This window comes from Centroberyx gerrardi, chromosome 5, assembly GCF_048128805.1.
Source record: "Centroberyx gerrardi isolate f3 chromosome 5, fCenGer3.hap1.cur.20231027, whole genome shotgun sequence".
Classification (NCBI taxonomy): Eukaryota; Metazoa; Chordata; class Actinopteri; order Beryciformes; family Berycidae; genus Centroberyx; species Centroberyx gerrardi.
The window spans coordinates 13,285,580-13,309,278 of NC_136001.1; the positions used below are offsets into that span (position 1 = coordinate 13,285,580).

Consider the following 23,699-nt stretch of genomic DNA (forward strand, 5'->3'; position numbering starts at 1 on the left):
CCTCATCCTCAGTTGAGGATTTAAGTTTTTTGTTTTTTTTGGGGTGTGGGGGGGTGGGTGGGTGTAATTTTCATTTATTGGTTTCATAATGTGAGCGTTGTGAAGCCCTTTGACACTGTAAAACTTGACTAGATTAATTGTATATCCCCATGCTTGACAACACAAACAGCAGTGCAATTTTACCATGACTTTAATACAAACAAAGGTAACAAAATGTAAAGATAAGCTGTCTGATAAATACAGTATAGGCAATATTATACACAGACATACATAATTCAGGATTTGGGTGCTGAAAAGAGGCCTTCCTTTAAACAGGTTATTAGACAGGGGGATATCACAGAAAGGTAGACCGAGACGGAAAGTCGTCTGTGGCCCCTTAAACCTATTACAAGCAAATAAATCCAATTTCTACATGCTACGCTTTCACATAGAAGTCTCATTTATTCACTTACAATAGCGGATTCTTTCTGATCAAACTTTAATTTCTGAATGTGAAGACATCCTCACTCCCGCATAAATGCCAGACCTATTTCACTTAACACACAGGCATGATCTTAACACAACTCGTGCACCACTGTATATCCCTAGTTAATATCATCAGTCAAGGAGGAACAAGGTGGCATCTTCATTAAGAATTTGAGTGGTGAAAAGAAAACAGCATTGCAGATGTGCAATTCACTGTCAGATACAACAGATTTTCAACATTTCTCTGAACACAGTTAACCATCAGCACAAGCCCACTCTGATGAAGATTCACAAAGTCATTCTTGACAATGAAGTCCTGCATATTTGCTGGTAAGGGTCTATTGGACCAGATTTTTCATAAGTTCATTCCAGTGTAGTTTGTTTCAGCTATAAAGCTAGCAGTCAATCAGATGTCTCTCCCCATAATGTTTATGAGGAAGCCGACTGAAGCTGACCCTTGTGTACATACTCCAGAGCTGTGGAAATGGTCCTCATGTCCATCTCAATACTGCGAGCCCAGTTCTCCACATCCCCAATTTCCTGTTCAACAGAGAATATAGCAACATTAAGGGTGATTATCACTATGTACATTTTCTGTGGACTAACGCTGAAGCAGTGAGCACAAATGTTAGGGTACAACCATCAAATTTCTATGCTGATTTCTTCCATTGTTGATAAAACATTTTCTACCACAAGGAGTAGCAATAGGCAAGCTTTAAAAATGTCAAGTCAGCCTTTCCCCCGAACCGAGGCTACTCATGTGAAGATGATGTAAGCTGGATGACTGTAATTTCATCCAGCTTGTCAGAATGAGTGGAAATCAATTGCTGAATTGCTTACACCTGTCAAATCTGCTTGGATCTAGGGATTTATGACAAGGCCTGTGAAGGTAACTAAAGCTGCTTTTAGTGAAATTGATAAAGCAGTGGTGAGTTTTGACTGAGGTGACTCACTACTTTCACTGTGTACAACAAAACAGAATTTTTTTCCCCCAAAGATTATCTTTTGTGGCATTACTATTATTTAAAGAGGGTGTCACAAGCTGGATTTGAACCCATGTTGTCACGAACACATGGCATGCCCTGCCTGCTGATCCTCCTTTCTTTTTTCCCGACCAGCGTATATTGTAGATTTGGATATGTTTCCTTTTGTATAACAAGAACATTAAATGTGACACTGGCTGCAAATGCTACTGTTACATATTTGACATTTGGAACCAGATATCCTTTCGTGCTTTATCCACATTTACTTATTACAAGGACAGCAAAGGTAGTTCCAGAGATTATTTTACAGTCAAAACAAGCCAAAATGTGCCATTTGATCTTCTTGAGCCTTCTCAAATGTAAAAGATTATGCTCCATACTTTTGGCATGGATTAATTGGCATATAACCAAATGACATTTCAGGTTGAATCCATCAAAACCCTTGTGTTTGTTTTTGGTTAAGAACAGAGTTACCAATTTCAGACCTGTATTGTTGACAGAGCGTAGCCTACCTTTAGGGCCTGATTGAAGCCCTCCACCATACTGATCCATTGAGCAGTCTGCTTGGAAAACTGGCTAGCCTGCACTTGGAGAGTTTTCACTTCATGGTCAAGCTTGCGTTGGTTTACGTATGCTTGGGCAACTCTAGAGCAAAACAGAAATCAATAATGAGAGGTGGTATTGTATTGTTAATGTATCAACATAGCATGATGTAACATTATAAACTCTAGCACGTTACAGTCAATCTGTATTTGGTAATAATATGGTATTTGGTAAATACAACTCATTCATTTTCCATGCGGCAAAATAATCCTGATGAAAAAGTAGAACCTTGCTTGAAATATTGTGGTCTAATGGTAATGAAATAGTGACCTTTGCCCAAGAGACATTCTACCTAGACTAAAGCTCACTGAGTTGTCAAAGGATATTGGCCATAAACCTTTTTCATAAAGGAGCAGTACAACAACAGCCTTTGCATCCAACTCTTGTTCTTTAAGCTGATTGTACTGGTTTTATCACAACTTTCACAATGTTAACAATCCTAATGTACCATTTGCTATTGTGTCACAGCATGCCATGTGCCCCATTTTCCTGTGCTAGGAATGGATTGGCTTATAAGTACTGAATTAGAGAGGAAACTCTGTATAGTCCAGCTCACACTACTCAGTTTGACTTCAAGGAAGGACATGTTTATAATGCAGCAGAATCCTCCAAACTTTTCCATACTGAACTGAAAGATTAAACTAATTCTGCATTCTACTGATCCCGCTCAGAGGCATGTAGGTCACAGACTTATACAAGACTAAAACCTGGTATATAGCAAGGTTCACTATCCAACAAGAAACAATAGAGCTGCCTATTTCACAGACACATGGCTTCTATTGTAGTTGATGCATGGCTACAGTTTAAGAAAAGTTTTATATGAACATTGGCTGTCTCTTTTGCTGTGTGTGTTGTGAGTGTGGTGGATTTTAGATGAAGTTATACACAGATATAACAAATATACCTTTCTCTGGGTCATACAAATTATAGCCTATTCACTTATCTACCTAAGTAGCATTGACTTGTTGTGAGTGGTAGGGGTCTGATCCTATACCCAAAACCTCAACGACCATTACACTTATGTAATTAAAACAGGAAAGGAAAAACAGTAAGACAAGGAGCATAATCTTTCATACCCAACGTTGAGGTGGTCTACCAGGGCTTCTGTCAGGCAGGTGGCTGCAGCAATAGCTTCACGTCTGCGTCTCTCTGTGCAGGGAAAAATTACAGACAGACAATACAAACAATCTATAGTATGGTCAAAATGTTATCCCACAGTGGTCGACAACTAACCGCCTCAGCTTCGTCACACAGTCACACCGGCGTGTAACTCAGCTTTGTTTTTAGCATCAGCTAGCAAGGTAGCTAGCCAGTTACACAGCTAACGATAGCTAAACCTAGACACTCCTCACCCGCTCACCTTGGAGCTCCTTTCGCTCGTTTTGCTTCGCTTGGTGCTCCTTCAGTAAACGAGACAACATTTTGCTTTAGTAGTCGTTGCGATTATTTCGCAAAAGTATTTTGATTTAGCTGGTTAACATATGTTTTGTAAGCGGAAATTGTGGAAATGTTAGTAGCTGGTTAGTGACGCTGTCACGAGACTGCTGCCAGGGAGAGCATTACGACAGAAGTGGGCGGGTCGAATATTGGTTCCTGATTTTATCATTTAATTCATGCACTATGTTATTGTGATGACGATATCAAATTCAACATCACGTTTTGGCTATCATAAAGAAAAATATTATTTTGTTAAAGGATTGGCGTTTATTCTGAAGTCCAGTATGACAGGAAGTAACATATGTGCCGTATCCGTGGTAGAGAGCGGCTGTCGGAACATCCGTAGGCACGATGCTGCTTGCAGCAACCTGTCAACAATCTTGGCAGAGCTGAGACAAAAGTCTGTGTAGGTGGGAGGTGGACATATATAATCTTCTGCTTCCCTCAGGTATGTGTAATACCATATAGTTTTACACTAAATTGAGAAGTGTGAGATATATCCTGTCGAAAGATCAAGTATAACGTTGAAGAACCCGTGTGGTGTTAGCATTGCTGACGTTAGTTGACAAACGGCTAGCTAGCTGGATAGCCGGTGTTCTGTACGTCGGCTAACGTTAAGTTGGTCCAGGTCTTGAAACTTTTAAGTGTTTCTCAGTAATCGAAAGAAAGAAAACATTAACATCAAAATTGATAACGCATCTCGAGTACATAGCTAGCCAGCTAAATCATTTATATGAAAAGCTGATATTTGGGGTTGTTTTGATGTTAAAACGGTAGGTGGCTAACATTAGCTTCTTCACGTTAACGCTCATGCTAACCCGTTTGTTATGCTAACAGATAAAGCTAAGTAGCACAGCACTGCCGTCATGCCACTGATGCCTGGGCAGGGAAGGGTTTTGTTACTGACCCACATTGTCTCTTTCAGAACTTTCTAACTGTTACTGCTCCACTCTGCACCTTTCTGTTTATAACAAACAAACCCCTTTGTCTGGCATTTAAGTCGTTCTCCTTTGCAGTTATTGTGTTATTGCAGATATTGCCACCGTAGCTTTAATGTTACTTAATTTAGCCTAAGGCTGTCATGGAAGGTGCTTGGTGGTTTCTTGAAATAACTTCAGTTAATCCATGTCACTCTACATCCATGATGTCATTGAGCTATGTAGCTAGTACGTAGGATGAATGTACCGTACAGTCAAAAGGCAGTGCACATAGTGAGAGCGGCACTGACTGTATGTTTGGGCTACAATTTACTGAATCTAGGCTAAGCTAGAGACTGACATCTGAATTCCCGTTCTGGTGAAACATTCTTCTTGGTATGTCAGACATAGTGGTGGCTTTACTGTGGTGTTAATTAGATTTAGTAGTGGTAATAACAACATGAAGTTGGACACTGATGTGTGCCCTCAGCAATTATGCAGGAACATATACAAATTATTTTTTTTCTCTGAGGAGTTGCAGATTATGTTTGTAAATAAAGTTCGGTGACTTGTGGTGCTGTAAAAAAAAAAGGTAGTTTATCATTGCTTAGACATATTATGAACATGTTGTACCAAGTACAGTGTCTCATTCTAGATCATATCTTGTGTGTCTTTTGGTCCTGACTTAGCTAGAACCACCAGAATCTGATCAGAAGTAAACTTGGCTCTATAGGTCTATTTACATTGAAGGTGTGTGTGTGTGTGTGATGGCGGGGGTATGGAGCACTACTAAAGCAGTAGCATGTGTTTTAAACTAAATCCTAACAGTGAAAGCCAGATTTGTTTTATTGTGGAGGCCAAACAGGTGCAATCTAGCAACAACAAATTTCACTGTTAGAAGCAGGCATATCTTTGCCATCCTGTTATAATAAACCTTTAAATGCCATCATATCTGTACCTAAAGATGTCACACAATGCCCTTCATCACACCATGTTAAATAATTGGATAGCCTTTTAAATGTTATCCATACCTGCCAGGCTGCCACTCTATTTAAAGCCAGGCTAAATGTCCCATTGACTGTTGCAGCCTTAGCCTAATCCCTCTGTAAGCAGGTTACCTGCATGGCGTGTCCCTGTGTTTACATGTGATGTCATTGGTTCCAGTTGTTGCAGGTCCTTTCGGTGTAGCCAAACAAGGCTACAGTGTTATGGCTTTACCATGAAGGCTCAATTACAAGTTACAGGTGAGTTAACATTGCACTATTGCACTACAAAGGTTTTGACAAGAATTATGACAAACTAGTAAAGTTAAGTCCAATTCTAAGGCTAGGGAATTGTCATGCTCTAAAAGTCCAAGGAGACAGCCTAGGTGAATGTTGACTTTTTACTTTGTTCTAATCTGCACCATTGTTTTGAAACAGGCCTGTCAGCAACACTTGTTTTGCTTAGCACTGGGTAGGATTTAGGAAGTGGTTTACAAACACTCACATGAGGAAGCTTTAAGTTAGTGATAATAGCAAGTCATAAGCACCTGTACCAAATGCTACCTGTGACTAATTATCTTGAGAGTTATTTTACCTGCAGTGTCACTGTGACTGTTGTTTTCTCATCTCCAGTGCTCTCAGCCAAGCTGAAGGAAAACAAAAAGAACTGGTTCGGCCCCAGTCCATATGTTGAGGTAGCTGTGGATGGCCAGTCCAAGAAGACTGAGAAGTGTAACAACACGCACAGCCCCAAATGGAAGCAAGCTCTCACTGTGTAAGTACTACAACCGTGTTTCTCACAGGATTGGGAACAGTATAATGAATACCTGATTAATTGTTTGGTGATGGGCCACCGTTTGTCTGTCCCTGTGGCCAAAGAGTATAAGGGAAGTGCACAATAGACCTGTGTGGCTCACTTATTTGGATGATGATGCTTACAGTCAATTGGTTATTGGGGTAGTGTATGATATGGTAATAATCACACCTGGAGTATCATATCACTGTCCATAATAGTGTCTTAAAAATGGCAGGTTATTCAGTTCTACTGTGAATGTGCAACTTGAGCTAAGGACACAGTTCCAATTTTTTGTTTTTTTTGGTATCTTCTCCCGTACCTACAGAATTGTGACTCCCTTCAGCAAGCTGATCTTTCGTGTTTGGAGCCACCAGACTCTGAAGGCAGACATCCTGTTGGGAATGGCCACACTGGAGATCAGCGAGACCCTCAAGGCTAACGACTTGAAACGTGAGTTCACTTTTCTCTGTTCTGTTTATGGGCTAGTCTCATGTTTGCCTTTTTTCCCCCAAATTCTGAAGTCATGCACAAATGTTGTATCCCAAACTTTTGACTCACCTTTCCCCTCACCAATACTGGAGGACTGGAACCTTGGTATTGCACTAGGCTATTTGGTAGCTTTTGTTTATAGCCCACGCTATTTTGTCATTAGAACTTTGGATATGAAGAAAAGGTCTGTGTTGCCCAAGGAGTAGCGCATGGCACTAATACTTCCAGAGTCAGGGGTTTGTTTCCCACATAATGCTATGGCGTACTCTGGATAAAGCACCCACCAAATGGTTTATATTAATTTAATATGATATTAAGTTATAATCTCACTTTCAATATTTGTTTTGTGTGGATGCTCTTGTATATCTGTCAGCAGCGTTTTATATGTGGCAGAGTTTATACACACTGTAGGCCACACTTGTTATGTAAGAGTGCCTGTTTGCTTCGGCCAATGTCGGGCCGTCGGTAAGCGTCTGTGTCCCTAGTTTTTGCGGTGTGTCCCACACCGTTGGCACTAGTCGGACCCCTGTCGGCGGCTTTTCGGCCGATTGAGCATGCTGAATCGGCGGCGGAGCCCGTCGGTGAGAGAGATCACTCTGATTGGTAGTTCGTGTTTTGCCTCTGGATGATTGGACTGATAAATTCCTTCAACATGTGGAACTGAACAGGAAAGAGCCGAGCGAAATTTTTAAAATCGGAGGTTTCATTTATCTCCAGCTCTCGACACAGGTTGGGGAAAGCCCCTTGAGCCTGTCGCTGGAGTAACGTTATTCATGATTTCACCCATTTAGTGCGGTATTATTTATTTTTCGCCTCCGCCTCTTCCTTTCTTCTTCCACAACCAAAAGACCAAGGGCTGACAACGCCAGTGCCATTTGCAACTTCTTATCAGACATATGGTTATTTCCCCTCACGCATGCGCAGAACGTACGTGCTAGTTGGCCGTCGGCTGTAGTCTTTGCGGTGTGTTCAAGTGCAACTTTTTGGACCAGACGCAGGCGACGTGAGGCGACGCAACAGTCGGCCTTCGTCGCCGCTGGTTCTTTGATGTCGGTTTGGTGTGTCAGGGCTTTTAAAAGCCAACATACAGACCTACTGACTGGTTTTTAGTTTTCCCTGAGATACAGGCCTCACCTAAGCTTATGACCTTCTCTTTGCTTGGAGTGTGTGTGTTTACAATCCCGAATACAATGGCTCCTCTCAGACCTTGTCAACATGTGCTAACCATGTGACGTGAAAGTCTGGTTCATATTCTATGTCACAGCTGCCTTTGCTTACAGTTATAAATTCACCTTGTGCAGAGCAGCTCTACCAAGATTTCAAACCAACAACTTACTCGGCCTAATGCTTACCCTTTAAGGCTGTACCATCACAGCAATAATAAACCACTTCATGTTGTGATGGGATGTGATGTAACATTTTGGCTTTGCTTTTAAAGGAGAGCCTGCTTGCACGCTTGGTTGGGAGGACGATAAATCAAGGAGGGCAAGGGGTAGCAGCAGGTCAAGGACTGGTTTGCATGATCTACTAACCAGGCACATTTTGGACCCTCAGAGGGGTTACCTGCGGTGGTCTTGGATAGAGCTGAACAATTAATCGAAAAAAAAAAATCGAAATCACAATATGAACTTATGCAATTTCCAAATTGCAGAGGCTGCAATTAATTTCTTAAGAGAAGGGCGTCCACAATGGATTTCTAAACAAGGTGTGTTAGAGCTTTGGGTAATATTTGGTCCATGAATCAAGTACAATATTGGTGAAAACCTTTCATCATACTAAAACTCAGTAAATCCTGCACACTGACATCTATTTTTTTTTTAACAAAATCACTTTTCAAATCAATTTTAAAGTTATGACACGAAAAACGTCTGATGCTATGAGTCGCAGTTTAAATTGCAATTTCAATATTCTGTGAAATAATCGCAATTTGATTTTTTCAGCCCTAGTATCGGATGTTGTTTAAAAGGTTATCTGCTAGACTGTATTGGAGCTTTAGGAGGGAGGAAGCTCTCTGGTTTCTGGGAGGAAACTGTAGGCTGGGTTGCTGTTTCAAGTGTGTGAGGCTGTTCCAAGGTTGCTTCCTTTTAACGTGACGGCAAATGACCTGATACCATTTGTACTGAGGTGTTGATGATCTTTTGTCATGCTGTTTCTTGTACCACTGATTGTGTGATGGCCAAGCGCATGTTTGGCAGGCTAGAGCATATCGCTACTGGATATCTGGTGGATTACTTGGGAGGGGTATCAGTCTGATACAGGCGGGCGGAGGTGACTAGAACTCCTTTTTTACTCTCTCTGCTACCTAAGTGACAGCCTTGGCATCTCCTTTCAGTCTATTGTCTTGAGTTCACCTTGTTCTCTCTGTGGAGTGTGTTGTCAGCCTTGCAAATAAGCTTCTGTTTGTGTGTTTAACACTATGCAGTGTGTGAGGTGGTGCAGACGCTGCAGCTCTGCTCCGACAGGGACCCCCGGGATGTTGTAGGCGACCTGTCAGTCTGCCTGGACGGCATGCAGGTAGACCCAGAAACCTTCTCCTCTGCAGAGAGAGAACACGGTGAGGAACCACACACACAGACACAAAAAAAATATTTTCACCACAGTAACAAATTGGGAACATGAACGACTATTGAGAGATGTATAATTCCGAAAAATGAAAATGACCAGCGCAGACAAGCAGAATTCTGTGTTTAGCTGTAACTGAGAGATTCACACCACCCACACCATATTCTGTTTGATTGACACATTTAATTTTCAGTGAAAAAGGGCACTGCTGTAATAACCAAATGTTAATAATGCTGTATCAGGAGTTGAGAAGTGATTAAGGGAAAGCTTGAGCCCCATCACTATTGGAGGTCATGATGCAACACGGGCACTTTGGCAGCCTTCAGTGATTCATCAAAAAGTTTTCTACAGCATGTTCCACTAACAGGTTGTAGCAGTAGCAGCCAGCATGTTTTTTTTTACATAGATGAGAGGTTTGCAGTTCTGCAGGGTAAACCAGACACCATGACTACTAAATCTGAGCACAAACCGCCCTGTCTTCTTGGGCCTTCTCATTGTTTGAATAGGGCATTGATGTCTTTTTTTCTGTCATTCTAGCTGCTGTTCCAAATGGGAATGTGAGACAGAATGGAGACTCTGGCAACAGGTCTAGTACACTGTTCTTTTTGTGATAGGCCTAGAATCTTTTGTGCTTAATTTGGGTCTGGGGTTTGTGAAGAAGAAACCATATCTGTCAAGAATTTTGTTTGTGTTTACATTTGGTTCTCATAGATAAATGTAAAAAAAATCCAATAGACTTTGTCCACTTGTAAAGACTACCGTAGCCCTAAAATCTCTCATTTTCATCTCCAGGTCAAGCAGAGACACGTCTCCCTCCAGTGATTCAGAGGAGTGGGTCATTGTACCTAATGGTCATGCTGTCAACGGTACGGGGTCTCCTGCCCCATCTCCAGGGGGCTCCAAGGCCTCACGTCCTCCGAGACCAGCCCGCCCCCCTCCTCCTACGCCCCGCAGACCAACAGCCTCACCAAGTAGGAAAAGTAGAAAACCTTTGAAAGTTCATGTGAATATGTTGTGCTTCTATACATTTCAGAAGATTCCATAGACATAAGATGAAGAATGTGCAGGTGTCCTAGATTGATGTCTTAGCCTAATACAACAAAGTAATTTCACATATTCATGTACAAAATTGGTGTGTGCACTGGTTTTGCTAGTGACTGCAATTGAAGCAAATATACTATTCCAGCTTAATAGACAGACTTATCAATATATTCCTCTCCTCTGCCTTCCCCTCCCCTCTTCTCCCTTACCTTCCTCCCAGCCTCCTCCAGCAGTTCCTCCCCTAGTGAGGTGAGCGAAGGCCCAGCTTCAGATGGATCCTCTCAAGCGTCTGCTAGTGGGTGTTCAGATCCACAGGATGCCTCAGGTGGAGCAGCAGCAGCAGCAGGACCATCACAGACAGCTAGTGGGCCCAAACCTGTGGCCTCCACCTCTGCCTCAGCAGCCCCGGCCCCAGCCACTCCCAGAGTCACACCCGTCAACAATGGTCCCTTGCCACCAGGGTAAGGGGCAGTGCATCACACTTGACTGTAGCTGATTCTGTTAATATTCATATCAAATTTCATCCTTCCAAATGCTTTTGAGTGTTGCTGTTGTATTCTGTTGTTACATTTTAGATAAGAATTTCAGTTTTTCATAAGCTGAACAACTTGGGTTGCAAACGACCTCTGTCCTAATCCTGTTGTCTCTATTTTCTGACTCATCTGTTTTGTCTCTGCAGGTGGGAGCAAAGGGTGGACCAGAATGGCCGTATGTACTTTGTGGATCACATTGAGAAAAGGACAACCTGGGACAGGCCTGAGTCTCTCCCTACAGGGTACCAAAACACTTGATTCATCCTTTATACCATGAATATTAATATATACTTTGCTATAGGTCTGGTCTGTTGGACTGTGCAGTCCTAACACTGCAAAAAGGCTCTTTGACTAGTCGTGAAATGTTTTTATACCCACTTTTACAGATGCCAGAGCTGCATTCTATTATTCTACAGTATGCTTTTTTTTTAAAAAATTTTTAAGTCAGTGATGTAGCCAAATACAAAAATGGATCATGTGTGCCTCTGCTATAGGTAGGGATGTCAGGTGGAGCCTTTAGGCAGGATCCACTATGTGGCCTACGTTGTCGACTCAGTTCTGCCTCCTTTTCATTCTCTATTCTTTGTAGGTGGGAGCGCAGGGTGGACCCCATGGGCAGGGTGTACTACGTCGACCACATCACCCGCACCACCACGTGGCAACGCCCCACACAGGAGTCAGTGCGTAACTATGAGGAGTGGCAGCACCAGCGCAGCCAGCTGCAGGGAGCCATGCAGCAGTTTAACCAGAGGTTCATTTACGGGGTGTGTGCAGGCACTTTTTTAATTACTGGGTTTGTTAGGTTTATTGTGCATGAAACACTGTTTGAAGATTTCTTACAAACCTTTATTTAATTTGATTTATTCTGGGGAAAAATAAATACACATGTTGAAGTATCCATACACATACATGTCTTAGTGTCCATAGTGGAAAACCTCACCAAACTAGTAACTGTTGCAAAGACTGCAATTAACTATAAATGAGAATTTCTTTGAAATATGGGAGGTAACCCTGGGTAATGACATCGCAGGAGCACACTGAGAGAAGATAAAACAATAAATAATAAAATGTGAGTTTGTACTGGTATTCTAGGCAGGCCCTTTGTAGTTGGGGTGGTACCACCCTGGGTGGAGAATGAGAGCAGAAACCTTGCTCTGGTGTCATCATGTGTAAATGTAAACCAATGGTTCTCAACAGTTTTGGCTTGCTCCCCAAAAACGGAAGTGATGCCCACTGATGACCCCCTTGGAGGGTGAACTTTGACACCAAATGATGATTTTTATATTTATATATATTTTATATAGTATTACTAATACTAGTATACTGTCCCTGTTTGCACACTTTTGACATCTGTACTGCTGTTCAGTGTTATTCAAGTCTGATGTAGCTCTTGAGTCTGAAATCCCCTCATGTGACACCCAATGAGATTAAAGATACGAGTGCTATTCAGTCTATTATACTTATTGGATGATAATTGTGAAAATATACTACATTTCCATGCTACAACAAACTGCACATCAAGGTTTCACAGTTTTGCTGTTTTTAAAGACTTTATTAACATTGCCCCATTCTCTCTGCTGTTCAGCTCCAAGACCAGTTTGCACCCACAGCAAATAAAGAGTTTGACCCGCTGGGACCTCTGCCACATGGCTGGGGTAAGTATCATTGGGAATTAGATAGTTCATCTCCGATCCTCTGTTTCAGTTCAAACAATGAAAAGGCAGTGAGCAGTGAATGAATGTTACCTTTTATCTTTTCATCATCTGTCATCTACCATATATTCTTTTTTAGAGAAGAGAACAGACACCAACGGCAGAGTGTATTTTGTTCATCACACGACTCGGACGACCCAGTGGGAGGACCCCAGGACGCAAGGGTGGGTAACACTATGCGTGTGAATGTGCGTCTATTCTCCAGTGCCCAGTTGCATGAAAAACCTTAGCTGTCAAATTTAAGTTTGTCCCTTTAGTCAAAGGGAGCTTTGCATTTTACAGTAGTTTCAGTTGTAACGTATACTACCAGTCAAAAGTTTGGACACAGGCATTTTTCTTTATTTTTACTATTTTTCACATTTTAGAATAAAGACATCAAAACTATGAATAACACAAATGGAATTATGCCGTGACCAAAAAAGTGTTAAACAAATCAAAACTATCTTATATTTTAGATTCTTTAAAGTAGCCACCCTTTGCCTTGATGGAAAGGCAAAGGCATACATACACCTACATACATAGGCATCAACTTCACTATTTATATTTGTCTAAAAAACTTAATTTCAAGCATTGAAGCATAAGCCTGACATAACACTGTTTATTGTCACCAATTATTGACTGCCAAGCAGTATGGAGAAGGCCCTGCTTTCTTTATCTTTAGGGCAGTCATTTAATATTTTCAAATATGCACATATGTAACATACAGGTGTTGTGGCCATCTGCATTCCTGCACTGAAGTTTTGATGTGGACAATATTAATTTGTATATGTGTGTGTGTGGGGCACATTTTCCCTGGTAATATAAATTGTGTGTGTTTGTCTCCATTCCTTTTTAACAAATGGGTTTGTGTATTCACATACATCTGTTTTGTTCAGGCTGCTGAATGACAAGCCCCTGCCAGAGGGCTGGGAGATGAGGTTCACTGTGGATGGTATTCCCTACTTTGTAGACCACAACAGGAGGACCACAACCTACATTGACCCTCGCACAGGGAAATCCTCACTGTAAGTCGGTGTTAAAGTGATGGTGTTAACAGGCTCACATTAGTCACACTTCTCAGTGTACGAGTGCTGACTTCAGGCCATCTACCTTTTCTAAAACTGATCCTTGGTCAGCAGTCGTACTCGAGTAGCCTGAGAAGTACATACCTTGAAATCTAGGGCCATCTGATTAAAAGCTTCAGTCACTTTATTATTCTCCCTAAGGGCATTTGTCTTGAACACATCTGATGCTTGCTGTATAAAAGAAATTGTAAAATAACACATTGTAACACAATAGCAGCATACCATAATTGCGCATTTCAAATTATGGATATGTTTAAAACAGGCACATACAGTACATGCATACACACCTAAATGTGCTTGTTGAGTGGACAATGAACATAACTCTTACTCTGGTCTTTCCCACAGTGAGAATGGGCCCCAGATTACCTATGTCAGGGACTTCAAAGCCAAAGTGCAGTACTTCAGGTTCTGGTGTCAGGTACGTGTCATCTGAACTTTCCATCACAACAGCAACATAACAGTAAACCATAACACAGCGTCTCTGACACGAAAACATTAACGCCAAGGGAAAAGTGTAGTATAGTAAATAAGTATATTTACAGAACAGAATACAGAAGACAACATAAAACCATACCAAATTTAAGTCCTCGATTCATAATTTCTCGGCAAATTGGTCTGCTAAACTTAACCACAGGTATCATAATGGCTTATAATGTCAGTAGTATCCTGCCACTACAGTGGCAGGATACTACCATCGACATCAGTTTTCATTCCTTTGGCCCGTCTCAGATTCCTCCATCTTCCAATAGCAATACCAGTGTTTTTTCTTCTATCAAAGGCAATTTGGGAGGCATACCGGGATTTTTTTGCCCTACGCCTGGCTGTTCCTCCAACATATTTTGCAATATGCAGCCGTCCTTGGGGGAGCTGGTTGAACATGATCATTTGTAAGGGCTGGGAGGGTCTACAGCTATAGGGAAAGAGCTTTTTTATGAGTGAGAAAAAAATTAATTGAGCTGAATACAGGGGACAACAAACCAAACGACAAACCAAATGTAGAATGAATAACTTAGAAGTTCATCCTTCCACCATATCTTTACTTAGAAGATCGTAGGCTGGCTCCATAATAATGCAAATTTCATGTTGTCATGTTGGCTGACAAAGGGAGCTGCATCATTTGTTTTCTGTAGGCTTTTCATATTTACAAGCATTTGGACGTACAAAGATAAAGTTAATGTACAAAGTCCATCCACTGGTGCACAAAGCATTCAAATTGTGTAAAATATTTGTCTTTTACTGAAGTTTTCCTTCAGTATGCGGGATAAGGTCTGTGAGTGTTGGTATGGGAAAGTTCATTTAACCCTCATTGTAAGTATTTGTATGTTGAATGTGCTTGTTTCTTTCTCTCAGCAATTATCAATGCCTCAGCACATCAAGATTACAGTCACTCGCAAAACCTTGTTTGAAGATTCATTCCAACAGGTGAGCTCCTCCATAATCAGATGATTATATCTTTTATCGGTTTCTTTGTGTAACAGCATTGTCTTGTCATTGCTTGACTTGTTTAACTGTTTCCATTCTTTGTCTGCATTCAAAGATCATGAGCTTCCACCCACAAGATCTGAGACGGAGATTGTGGATCATTTTCCCTGGAGAGGAAGGCTTGGACTATGGAGGTGTGGCCAGGTAAGTTCTGGTGAAATGATTTAAATAGATGCGTCTTTTAGTGTATGACTCTTAAGGCGTGTTATCTTTTTTTTGACACCACCCTCAAAACTATGTGTGTAACAAACACTGCTGCAATAATAACATCTTCTGATTTCCATTCGGGTTCCTGATCTGCACACTTTCAAACGTCACTCGACTGGTTTGACCGCTTCCTCTTTTCTTTTGAAAAACATTCGATCACTGTTCCCTCCCCCTTTCTCTGACACCCTGCCCCAAAGCGTAGGGGGCTCGCCTCCCTTTAATAATTTTCAACCGGTTTCCTTGTCCGAGTTGAGGAACATAGTCATGCACATGAAACCCACTACCTCCCCCCCATGATGTTGTGCCCTCCCATATCATAAAAGATACTTTTGATATAATTGGACCTAGCATCCAAGTTATTATTAATTCTTGCTTAGCCTCTGGCACTGTCCCCGCATGTTTTAAACACGCAGTTGTCCAGCCTCTGCTCAAAAATCATAACCTTGACGTAAAATGTTTAAATAACTATCAGCCCATCTCTAAATTGCCATTTGTCTCAAAAATAATGGAGAAAATTGTCCTGTCACAACTACAACCATTCCTGAATACCAACGAGATCCTTGATCCATTTCAATCAGGTTTCAATCACATTTCAATCAAGCCCTCCACAGCACTGAAACAGCTCTGACAACAAATTTCTCTTGTATGTCCCACGGTCACGACTAAAACGAAAAGGTGACAGAGCCTTTGCAATTGCTGCTCCACGATTGTGGAACCAGTTGCCGTTAGATATTAGATGTGCTCCCTCCATCTCTGTTTTTAAATCTAGGCTGAAGACACATTTTTATTCTGTGGCCTTTTTGGCCCACTAATCTTTTAATCTGTTGTCATGTCTATAACTCTGTATTTTGTCCCTTGTTGTTGCTTATTGTTGTCGTTGGTATGTTTCTCCTTGTGTTTTATTTTTACTTTGTATTTTAATGTTCTTTTGTACAGCACTTTGGTCAGCTCAAGCTGTGTTTAAATGTGCTCTAGAAATAAACTTTACTTACTTACTTGAATTATGATTTTTTTCTTCTGTGGTTATATTTACAGGGAATGGTTCTTCTTACTTTCTCATGAAGTACTCAACCCCATGTACTGTCTGTTTGAGTATGCTGGCAAGGACAACTACTGTCTGCAGATCAACCCTGCCTCCTACATCAACCCTGATCACCTCAAGTACTTCAAGTTCATAGGACGCTTCATTGCCATGGTACACTGCACTATTTTGCCACCTTATTACTCACTGTGCCATCAATATTTGATATTATATGGTTAATTTGGCCCACCGAGCGGGTCATGTCAGTGGAGTCTGACTTTACATCTAGAAATCTCTGGTTATTTTACACTTGTCATTTTATCACACCAGGAAGCATTAAGTGGCAGGTCTGGATGTAGAAAAAAATGGGATTTTACTCACATTGCTGTCATATCTTCAAAACTAAAATTTGGAGGTGCTGACATTGTGATCAGAATTCTACAAAGTCTGGATGCAATCCAGCCACAATATGCATATAAGCAATGAAAACAGATTTAGGTGAAGAGCAGGACAAAGTAAGACGGACAAGCATTTAAATTAATACAACCATGGGACCATGGGAGACGCATAATGGGCATATCTGGGATATCTAGGCCAAGTTTTGACACAGCGATTTCATTTTTCATCACCTTTGAAATTGAAAATCGATCTTTATGATCAAATCTCAAATATGACATTGAAATGACAAGTGTAACTGTAGATTTTTAGATATGCCCTATGGCTCTGGAGGACATGAATGGTTAAACTTTAACTTGCCATAGTGCATTTTCCAAGCAAATGATCAAACTCCTGATAGTTCTTTGTTGATTTTTCTGCATTACATTTTGCTAATGCTGTTGACATGTTTCATCACCTGACAGGCTGAGATATCTTTCATTGATCCTTTCTAGGCCTTGTTCCATGGCAAATTCATCGACACAGGTTTCTCCCTGCCCTTCTACAAGCGTATCCTGAACAAACCTCTGGCTCTCAAAGACCTGGAGTCCATAGATCCAGAGTTCTACAACTCCCTCATCTGGATCAAGTAGGTCTGGGGACACTCGGTGTGTGGGAGAGCTGTTAGTAAGCCATAAATGATGGGCGTATACGTGATTTGCTGATGATAGGGAGTGTTTAGATGATGTGAAGGAGAGGATGGAATGGATGGTGCTGACTTACTAAACTTACTTAAATTGGCATGATGGCCGTCTGTGTCAGTGGCTGTTTACATGCACACCAATCTCTTAATATTTAGAACACTCAGGTTTTCCATTTTTTAGTTGCCACATGTAAACACCATATCCCATTTACAACCCTGATTTAAATTTATGAGAAACCCAACGGTGATGGCTGGGTTATGCCAATATTATCTGGGACCCTATCCTGTTTATTGCTGGTTGTCACAATCAGCGCAAGCTTAGTTTCCATGGTAATATTGAGAATATTCTCTGTATACATATATACAGGGATATTTGTGACCGGGATATGAGCATGTCTTGAATATGAAATACCTTTTACCATCCTGAAGGAAATTGGGTTGACATAACAGACAGCATATAACACATTACATTTAAAGTTTTACATTTTAGATATTCAGCAGAAGCTTTTATCCAGAGTGAGGTAAAATGAATGCAACAGTAGAATAAGCTTCAATTTGTAAATCACCATCATAATAAGAAACCAGTAGTAAGGACTGCAAATGTCAGAGCCTTTCTGCATATGTAAGCTAAAGGTTCTAGGAAAATAAAGTGAAGAGAAATAGATGGTATTTTTTTATTTTTTTTTCAAATTCACAAATTAACAACATTCACAGTTATCAGACCAATAGTCTAGTAATGAATGTCTTGCAGGAGTAATGTCTGGTTTGTTTTTGTTTTTCATAGCAGCAGTTTGGAATTGTCTCCATGATGATGATGACAAAAATGATGATGACTGTCTGTTGCCTGCAGGGATAATAACATAGAAGAGTGTGGTCTGGAGATGTTCTTCTCAGTAGACAAGGAGATCCTGGGGGAAGTCACTACCCATGAGCTGAAACCAGATGGAGGGAACATTCTAGTAACGGAGGAGAATAAGGAGGAATACATCAGGTGCAGCTGCATCATCTGTTGCTTCTTACCCATCTACATCTATTACCGCCCAAAAATGCCTATTTTCCTATAGTGATTGCTTGTGATGGAGAAGTGCTGGGTGCTGTTAAAGCATTAAAACAACTCCACACTACAACAAAATGACAGCACTGCAAGTTATCTGTGAAAGAAAAGTTATTGTACCTTGATTTTTGACTCAAATTTAACATTAGGTTTTACACTATGCCTCAAATGATTTAGCACTCTTAAAGATTAACTTAAACATTTTTTTAAGTGGACCATTAAGCTTCCTCTGTTGCGTGTGTTTACGTTTTTTTTTATTTGTGTCTTTGTGTGTGTGTGTCCAGGTTAGTGGCAGAATGGAGGCTGTCCAGAGGTGTGGAGGAGCAGACTCAGGCATTCTTTGAGGGCTTCAATGAAGTTCTGCCCCAGCAGTACCTGCAGTACTTTGATGCTAAGGAATTAGAGGTACTGCTAGAGGAACTCGAGATATTTGTTAACTTTTATTTATCCAGGGAAGTTTGAGTTTTGATAGCAGATTTGTGCTCTGCAATGCATCAAAACGTTGGCCGCTGTGTGACTCTAAAGAGTCATTCAAAAAAGTTACATTTGTGTCCTCCCTGCCTGTAGGTGATGCTGTGCGGGATGCAGGAGATAGACCTGATGGACTGGCAGAGGAACACCATTTACAGACATTATGCCCGCAGCAGCAAGCAGATCCTCTGGTTCTGGCAGGTCGGTACAGAGCAAATGCACACGCAGACTGCACTGTTCAATCAAACTGAAATTGTTCCAGTAGTGGCTGCTCAGCCTAATCATAGTTAACAGCAAGCAGCAAGTTCAAAACAACAGTTCCTCATTCATCCCCTGTCATATTCAGGCTGTGTCTCTCCTTTATTTTTGCTGTTTTGAGACTCGAGATCAATGAAAATTGGACTCATTAGATTGCATTGCTTAAATGACTGAAAGCACATTTTATGGATAGCCACTTTCCTGCCTTACAGTAAACTTTTTAATGTTATGACAATAGGTTTTATTGTTTAATATAGATAAGGGGGAAGATCTCTGCTAAAGTTTTTTCTTCATTCCTCTCAAAACGACTGAAAAAATCTTGGGATTTTAGGAAAATGTCTAGTTTAATAATAACAACAATAATAATGATAATAATAATAATAGAAATTCAGTCTCAGTGGAATTCCCCTGTAACATTAAGAAAAAGATGGGAGATTAGATTTGCTAACTGGTAGCAACATGGTGTGATCTGTTGACAGTTTGTGAAGGAGATGGACAACGAGAAGAGGATGAGACTGCTGCAGTTTGTCACGGGAACCTGTCGGCTTCCTATGGGTGGCTTTGCTGACCTCATGGGTATGCAAACTGGATACCACAAACATACACACACCCCTGTATGTCACATCGGACTTGTTTTCTAATATTGCTTTTTCTTCATTCATTCTTATTAATGATTCATGTAGGGAGCAACGGCCCCCAGAAGTTCTGCATTGAGAAAGTGGGCAAAGAGAACTGGCTTCCAAGAAGTCACACATGGTAAGACACATTGTTCATTTTGCTTTTTTAAAATTCCTTATACTTGAGGCATTGGACCAGATTTTTTGTATGAATTGATCCAGGATTAAATATTGTTGACCAAGCCCTCTTAGTCATTTCTGATTCAACCGCTGATGAGCCTCCCTTTATTGTTGGCCTAACATTTGGTATGTGAAGTTATGTAATGCATTTTAATGCATTTTTGAAGGCGTATGTCATTATTTTTGTTCTGCACTGTGTTACTGGATAAGTGTGAAACAGGGCGTTGCTCAGTCACTGTGCCCTGGGTAAATACAATTCACAATTTAGGGATTTAGCAGATGCTCTCATCCAGAACGGCGTACAATTAGTGCAACAGTAAAAGAAGTGAACATTCCTCAAGCACCAACAGGGTAAGTCGCCAGATGATTCAGAGTGCCATGAAAACAAAAAGTGTCAGAACATTAAACAAGAAAAGTAAAGTAGAAACTTCTATCAGCATTATGTTAAGTCAGTAAGCAAGTGTAAATGTAATAATCTAACAAAAACTACTAAGTGCCTAACTAGCGTGTGTGCATGTGTTTTGGGGGATACAAACCCTGGTTAAAACCAAAATATTTCCATTATGCTGAAAACTCATCTCATTTTCTGTCTCATTTGTCCAATCTAGCTTTAATCGTCTGGACCTTCCTCCTTACAAGAGCTACGAGCAGTTGAAGGAGAAGCTGATGTTTGCCATAGAGGAGACGGAGGGCTTCGGGCAGGAGTAACACAGCAGGAGCAGGAGGGACAGGACAGGAAGGAGGCGCAGTGGGCTTGGAGGAGCCATATCCATGCATGCAGCCACCAGCCTTCTGAACTCTTTTGTCTTTTAGGCTTCAGGCATCTTTTAGGCTTCAGGCAACTTCTTCAACAGAGTCTCCTTGCGGCCTGGAGCTGCGACTAAACTGGTCGATGAACACACAGGTCTTTATTTGCTGTCACATAATCACATGCAGCAACAATTTTTCTTAGCTGTTCGTCATGTTCGTCACAGTTCAAGAGACCCGTGACACTTCCTCGTCCTGAATCAGCTCTCATCTGTATGATCGGTCCCACCCTAATCCAGCTTGCCTTACTCAGCCTGCAAAGAGGAAACGGAAGGCAGAAAAGATGTCTGTCCCACCGAGTCATGTGTGCACTCTCTGTACATCGTGCAAGTGCACCGTTTCTACACATCGTCCCGTGTATCTGTGCAGTAGTACTTTAGTAACCTCAGAAGAGCCACCTTGTCTGGCCTATGCACTTCACTGTTTCAAGAGGAAAACCATATTTGTGCGTTTTGACTGGTGGTATATGAAATCTTCACACCTAAAAGCAACATAAAAAGCACATATATGGTTTTAGGTCTGTCAGACTCAACTTTTATTTTTTTGATTGGATGGATGAATGAATTTTTGAATAGTTGACTGAATGGACTGAATGTAGAGTCTTGTAGCATATACACAATTTCTTCAATTAATTTTGATAAAAATTATTATGCTAATTGGAATGATGATTTCATTTATTTTGACATGTTGATTTCCTAACTTTATGAGTTGAAATCTAACTAGTTTGCACATGATCATTTGAGCAGTGAGACAGTGGTGATTGTTGTTAAGAGAGGCTATATTTTTATGTGCAATAGTTTTCTAGAAAAAAGTGTTTTTTGCCCATATTATAGCCAAACAGATGTTTGTTTAATCATTTTTTGATAAGAATTTAGTAAGTTTCAACATTTATTATCGATTCAAATCCCCAATATGAAGTACAGAACATTTGCATAGTGGCAGGTGTATTTGGTGAAACTGGTTTGTTGTGATTTGATTTGACACACCTTCACTTCCCAAAGTGGTCTGTGCTGTATGTGAGATCAGCATAATGACCATGGATAGACGGGGGCGATTTAAACTTTCAACAGTCGTACAAATTTCTGACAAGCAAGAAATGTTACTGATGAAGTGGGAGCATTGAGATTTACTGTATGATAGAAAATTATTTGTCAGTTGAATAATTAGACCCACCCATTCCCACTGAATGGTAGCAACTTCTCTGGTAGATGTCAAGAAATAAGTATTATCCTAGATCGATAATAACTCAGATGAATCTTAACTGTTTTATGTGTTAAATAACTAATGCAGTTTATGTAAATATTATACTTACAAAGTAGAAAAAGGTGGTAATTATCTTAAAACACGTAATTCACCCAAGCCCAGGACCACTCTGAGGTGTTGGCTTAACTTGAGTGTTAACATTTGATTGAATTAATAGCAAAGTGGCCCTAGTTTTATAGGGTGTTTAGCATCAACATTTGTATAGTGCATTTCATGTCTTTTCCCAAAGTATCTATGCTAATGTCAAAGATAAGGAAATGACTGTGAAACCAATCTACAAAACAGTTTCTCTGATTTATTTTGCGAACTTTTGGACTTTAATAAGTTAAATCACTTCCTAACTTCCCCCAAAGTGTTAGCATGTATGAAACCACTGTCCAGCTGTCAGTAGTTCCTTCTTTCTTTATTATAAAGGCAGTGGTAAAGAAGCCAGTTTTAAAAGTCTTAACCTTGCTTGGGGAGCCACAATTCCTACATCTTGTCACTGTGGTTTCTCAAATGTTTCTTTAACAGGCCTTTCAGTAATATTAATTTGTATTCATACATAGTAATAATGTGTGTTATTACTCTGTATCTATGCAAGATCTTATTGATAAATATGAAAGCATACTTTGTGAAGTAGTACTGTTGAATGACTAGTCACTGTCCGAGCATCAAGCTGTGTGGTACATGTACAGGCAATGTGTTGTAAATTTGCTTGGTGTAATTTCACTGTGTATCGCTGGTCTTTGAAAATTCATAATTAAAATTTCAGCTTGAAGTTCCCAGTAAAATCTCAAATGACCCTATCAACAAATTCCAATGATTAATTAGCCCATGTGTCAACCATGTGGTTGTACCTGATCTCTGTATTGGCTCAGTGACATGTCATGATATCCATACTGGTACCAAAGAGTACCAAGTGGGACTCACTGGTCTATATTGATTCGTTTTCACATTGTTGGACTGCAGGTCTGGGATCAGTGACCGGGTCTAGTTCTGGTCTAGTTCAAGCTACTGCTCACTTCATGGTGTCAAGAGAGGGACATTATCACTGCTTCATTCACGTTTGTTTTTGTTTTGTTTTTTAAACTGGTAATAATTCTATACACACACACACACACACAAACATTTAATTTTGTCACAATGTGTCAGCTACTGCTGTGCAGACTTGTGAAGAGATTGTCATTGAGAAAAAATATGGAAGAAAAAAAAAAAAGTAAGGATTTGTGATTAACATGTTGACTGTTGAATAATTAACAAATTACAAATAATCATAGCACCTTGACACTCTAAAATGGCTGATTAACCACTTTAAATTATTGTTGTTTTTTAAAACAATGCTGTGTTCCCAGATCGTGGGGAAATTAAATGTATAGAAATATGCAAAATAGTAATCCTTTTAGTTCTACTGATTGCATTGTAAATCATGTTGATAGTGTAATCACTGTATTTTCTTCTTTTGTTGAGGCTCTAACTTTTTTGATAAATGGAAGTTAATAGTTGAATACTATTTATTTGTTGTCATGGCATTGTCAAGAGGATGGGTTTCATGTAAAAATGCAATTGATTGAGAAAATGCAGTAATAAAACAATGGGTTACTGGACACTTGTCAATAATTATTATTACTGTTTTGCACATTTTACACACACAAGGGAGGTCATACGTTCTTTCTTTTAGTTAAAATATTTCTATT

At 40.4% G+C, this 23,699-nt stretch overlaps 2 protein-coding genes across 2 annotated transcripts; one reads left to right on the forward strand and one right to left on the reverse strand.

Moving 5' to 3' along the window:
- Positions 1-172: 172 nt before the first annotated feature.
- Positions 173-3,609, reverse strand: bloc1s1 (biogenesis of lysosomal organelles complex-1, subunit 1). Its single transcript, XM_071903788.2, has 4 exons — positions 3,412-3,609; positions 3,128-3,200; positions 1,961-2,093; positions 173-1,005 (listed from the first exon to the last, which is right to left on the reverse strand). Exons 1-4 carry the CDS (start codon positions 3,470-3,472, stop codon positions 895-897), a joined length of 378 nt encoding a protein of 125 aa, XP_071759889.1. The 5' UTR covers positions 3,473-3,609; the 3' UTR covers positions 173-894.
- A 157-nt stretch (positions 3,610-3,766) lies between these two features.
- itcha (itchy E3 ubiquitin protein ligase a) lies at positions 3,767-23,609 on the forward strand. The gene is made up of 24 exons (XM_071903786.2): positions 3,767-3,936; positions 5,570-5,649; positions 6,022-6,163; positions 6,510-6,634; positions 9,096-9,227; positions 9,773-9,821; positions 10,028-10,206; positions 10,497-10,737; positions 10,956-11,051; positions 11,399-11,573; positions 12,395-12,464; positions 12,601-12,685; positions 13,397-13,525; positions 13,931-14,003; positions 14,936-15,007; positions 15,123-15,211; positions 16,310-16,469; positions 17,186-17,319; positions 18,224-18,364; positions 18,712-18,832; positions 18,995-19,099; positions 19,636-19,732; positions 19,840-19,912; positions 20,562-23,609. The coding sequence occupies exons 2-24, from the start codon at positions 5,625-5,627 to the stop codon at positions 20,659-20,661; spliced, it is 2,613 nt and encodes an 870-aa protein (XP_071759887.1). The 5' UTR covers positions 3,767-3,936; positions 5,570-5,624; the 3' UTR covers positions 20,662-23,609.
- The last annotated feature ends 90 nt before the right edge of the window (positions 23,610-23,699 follow it).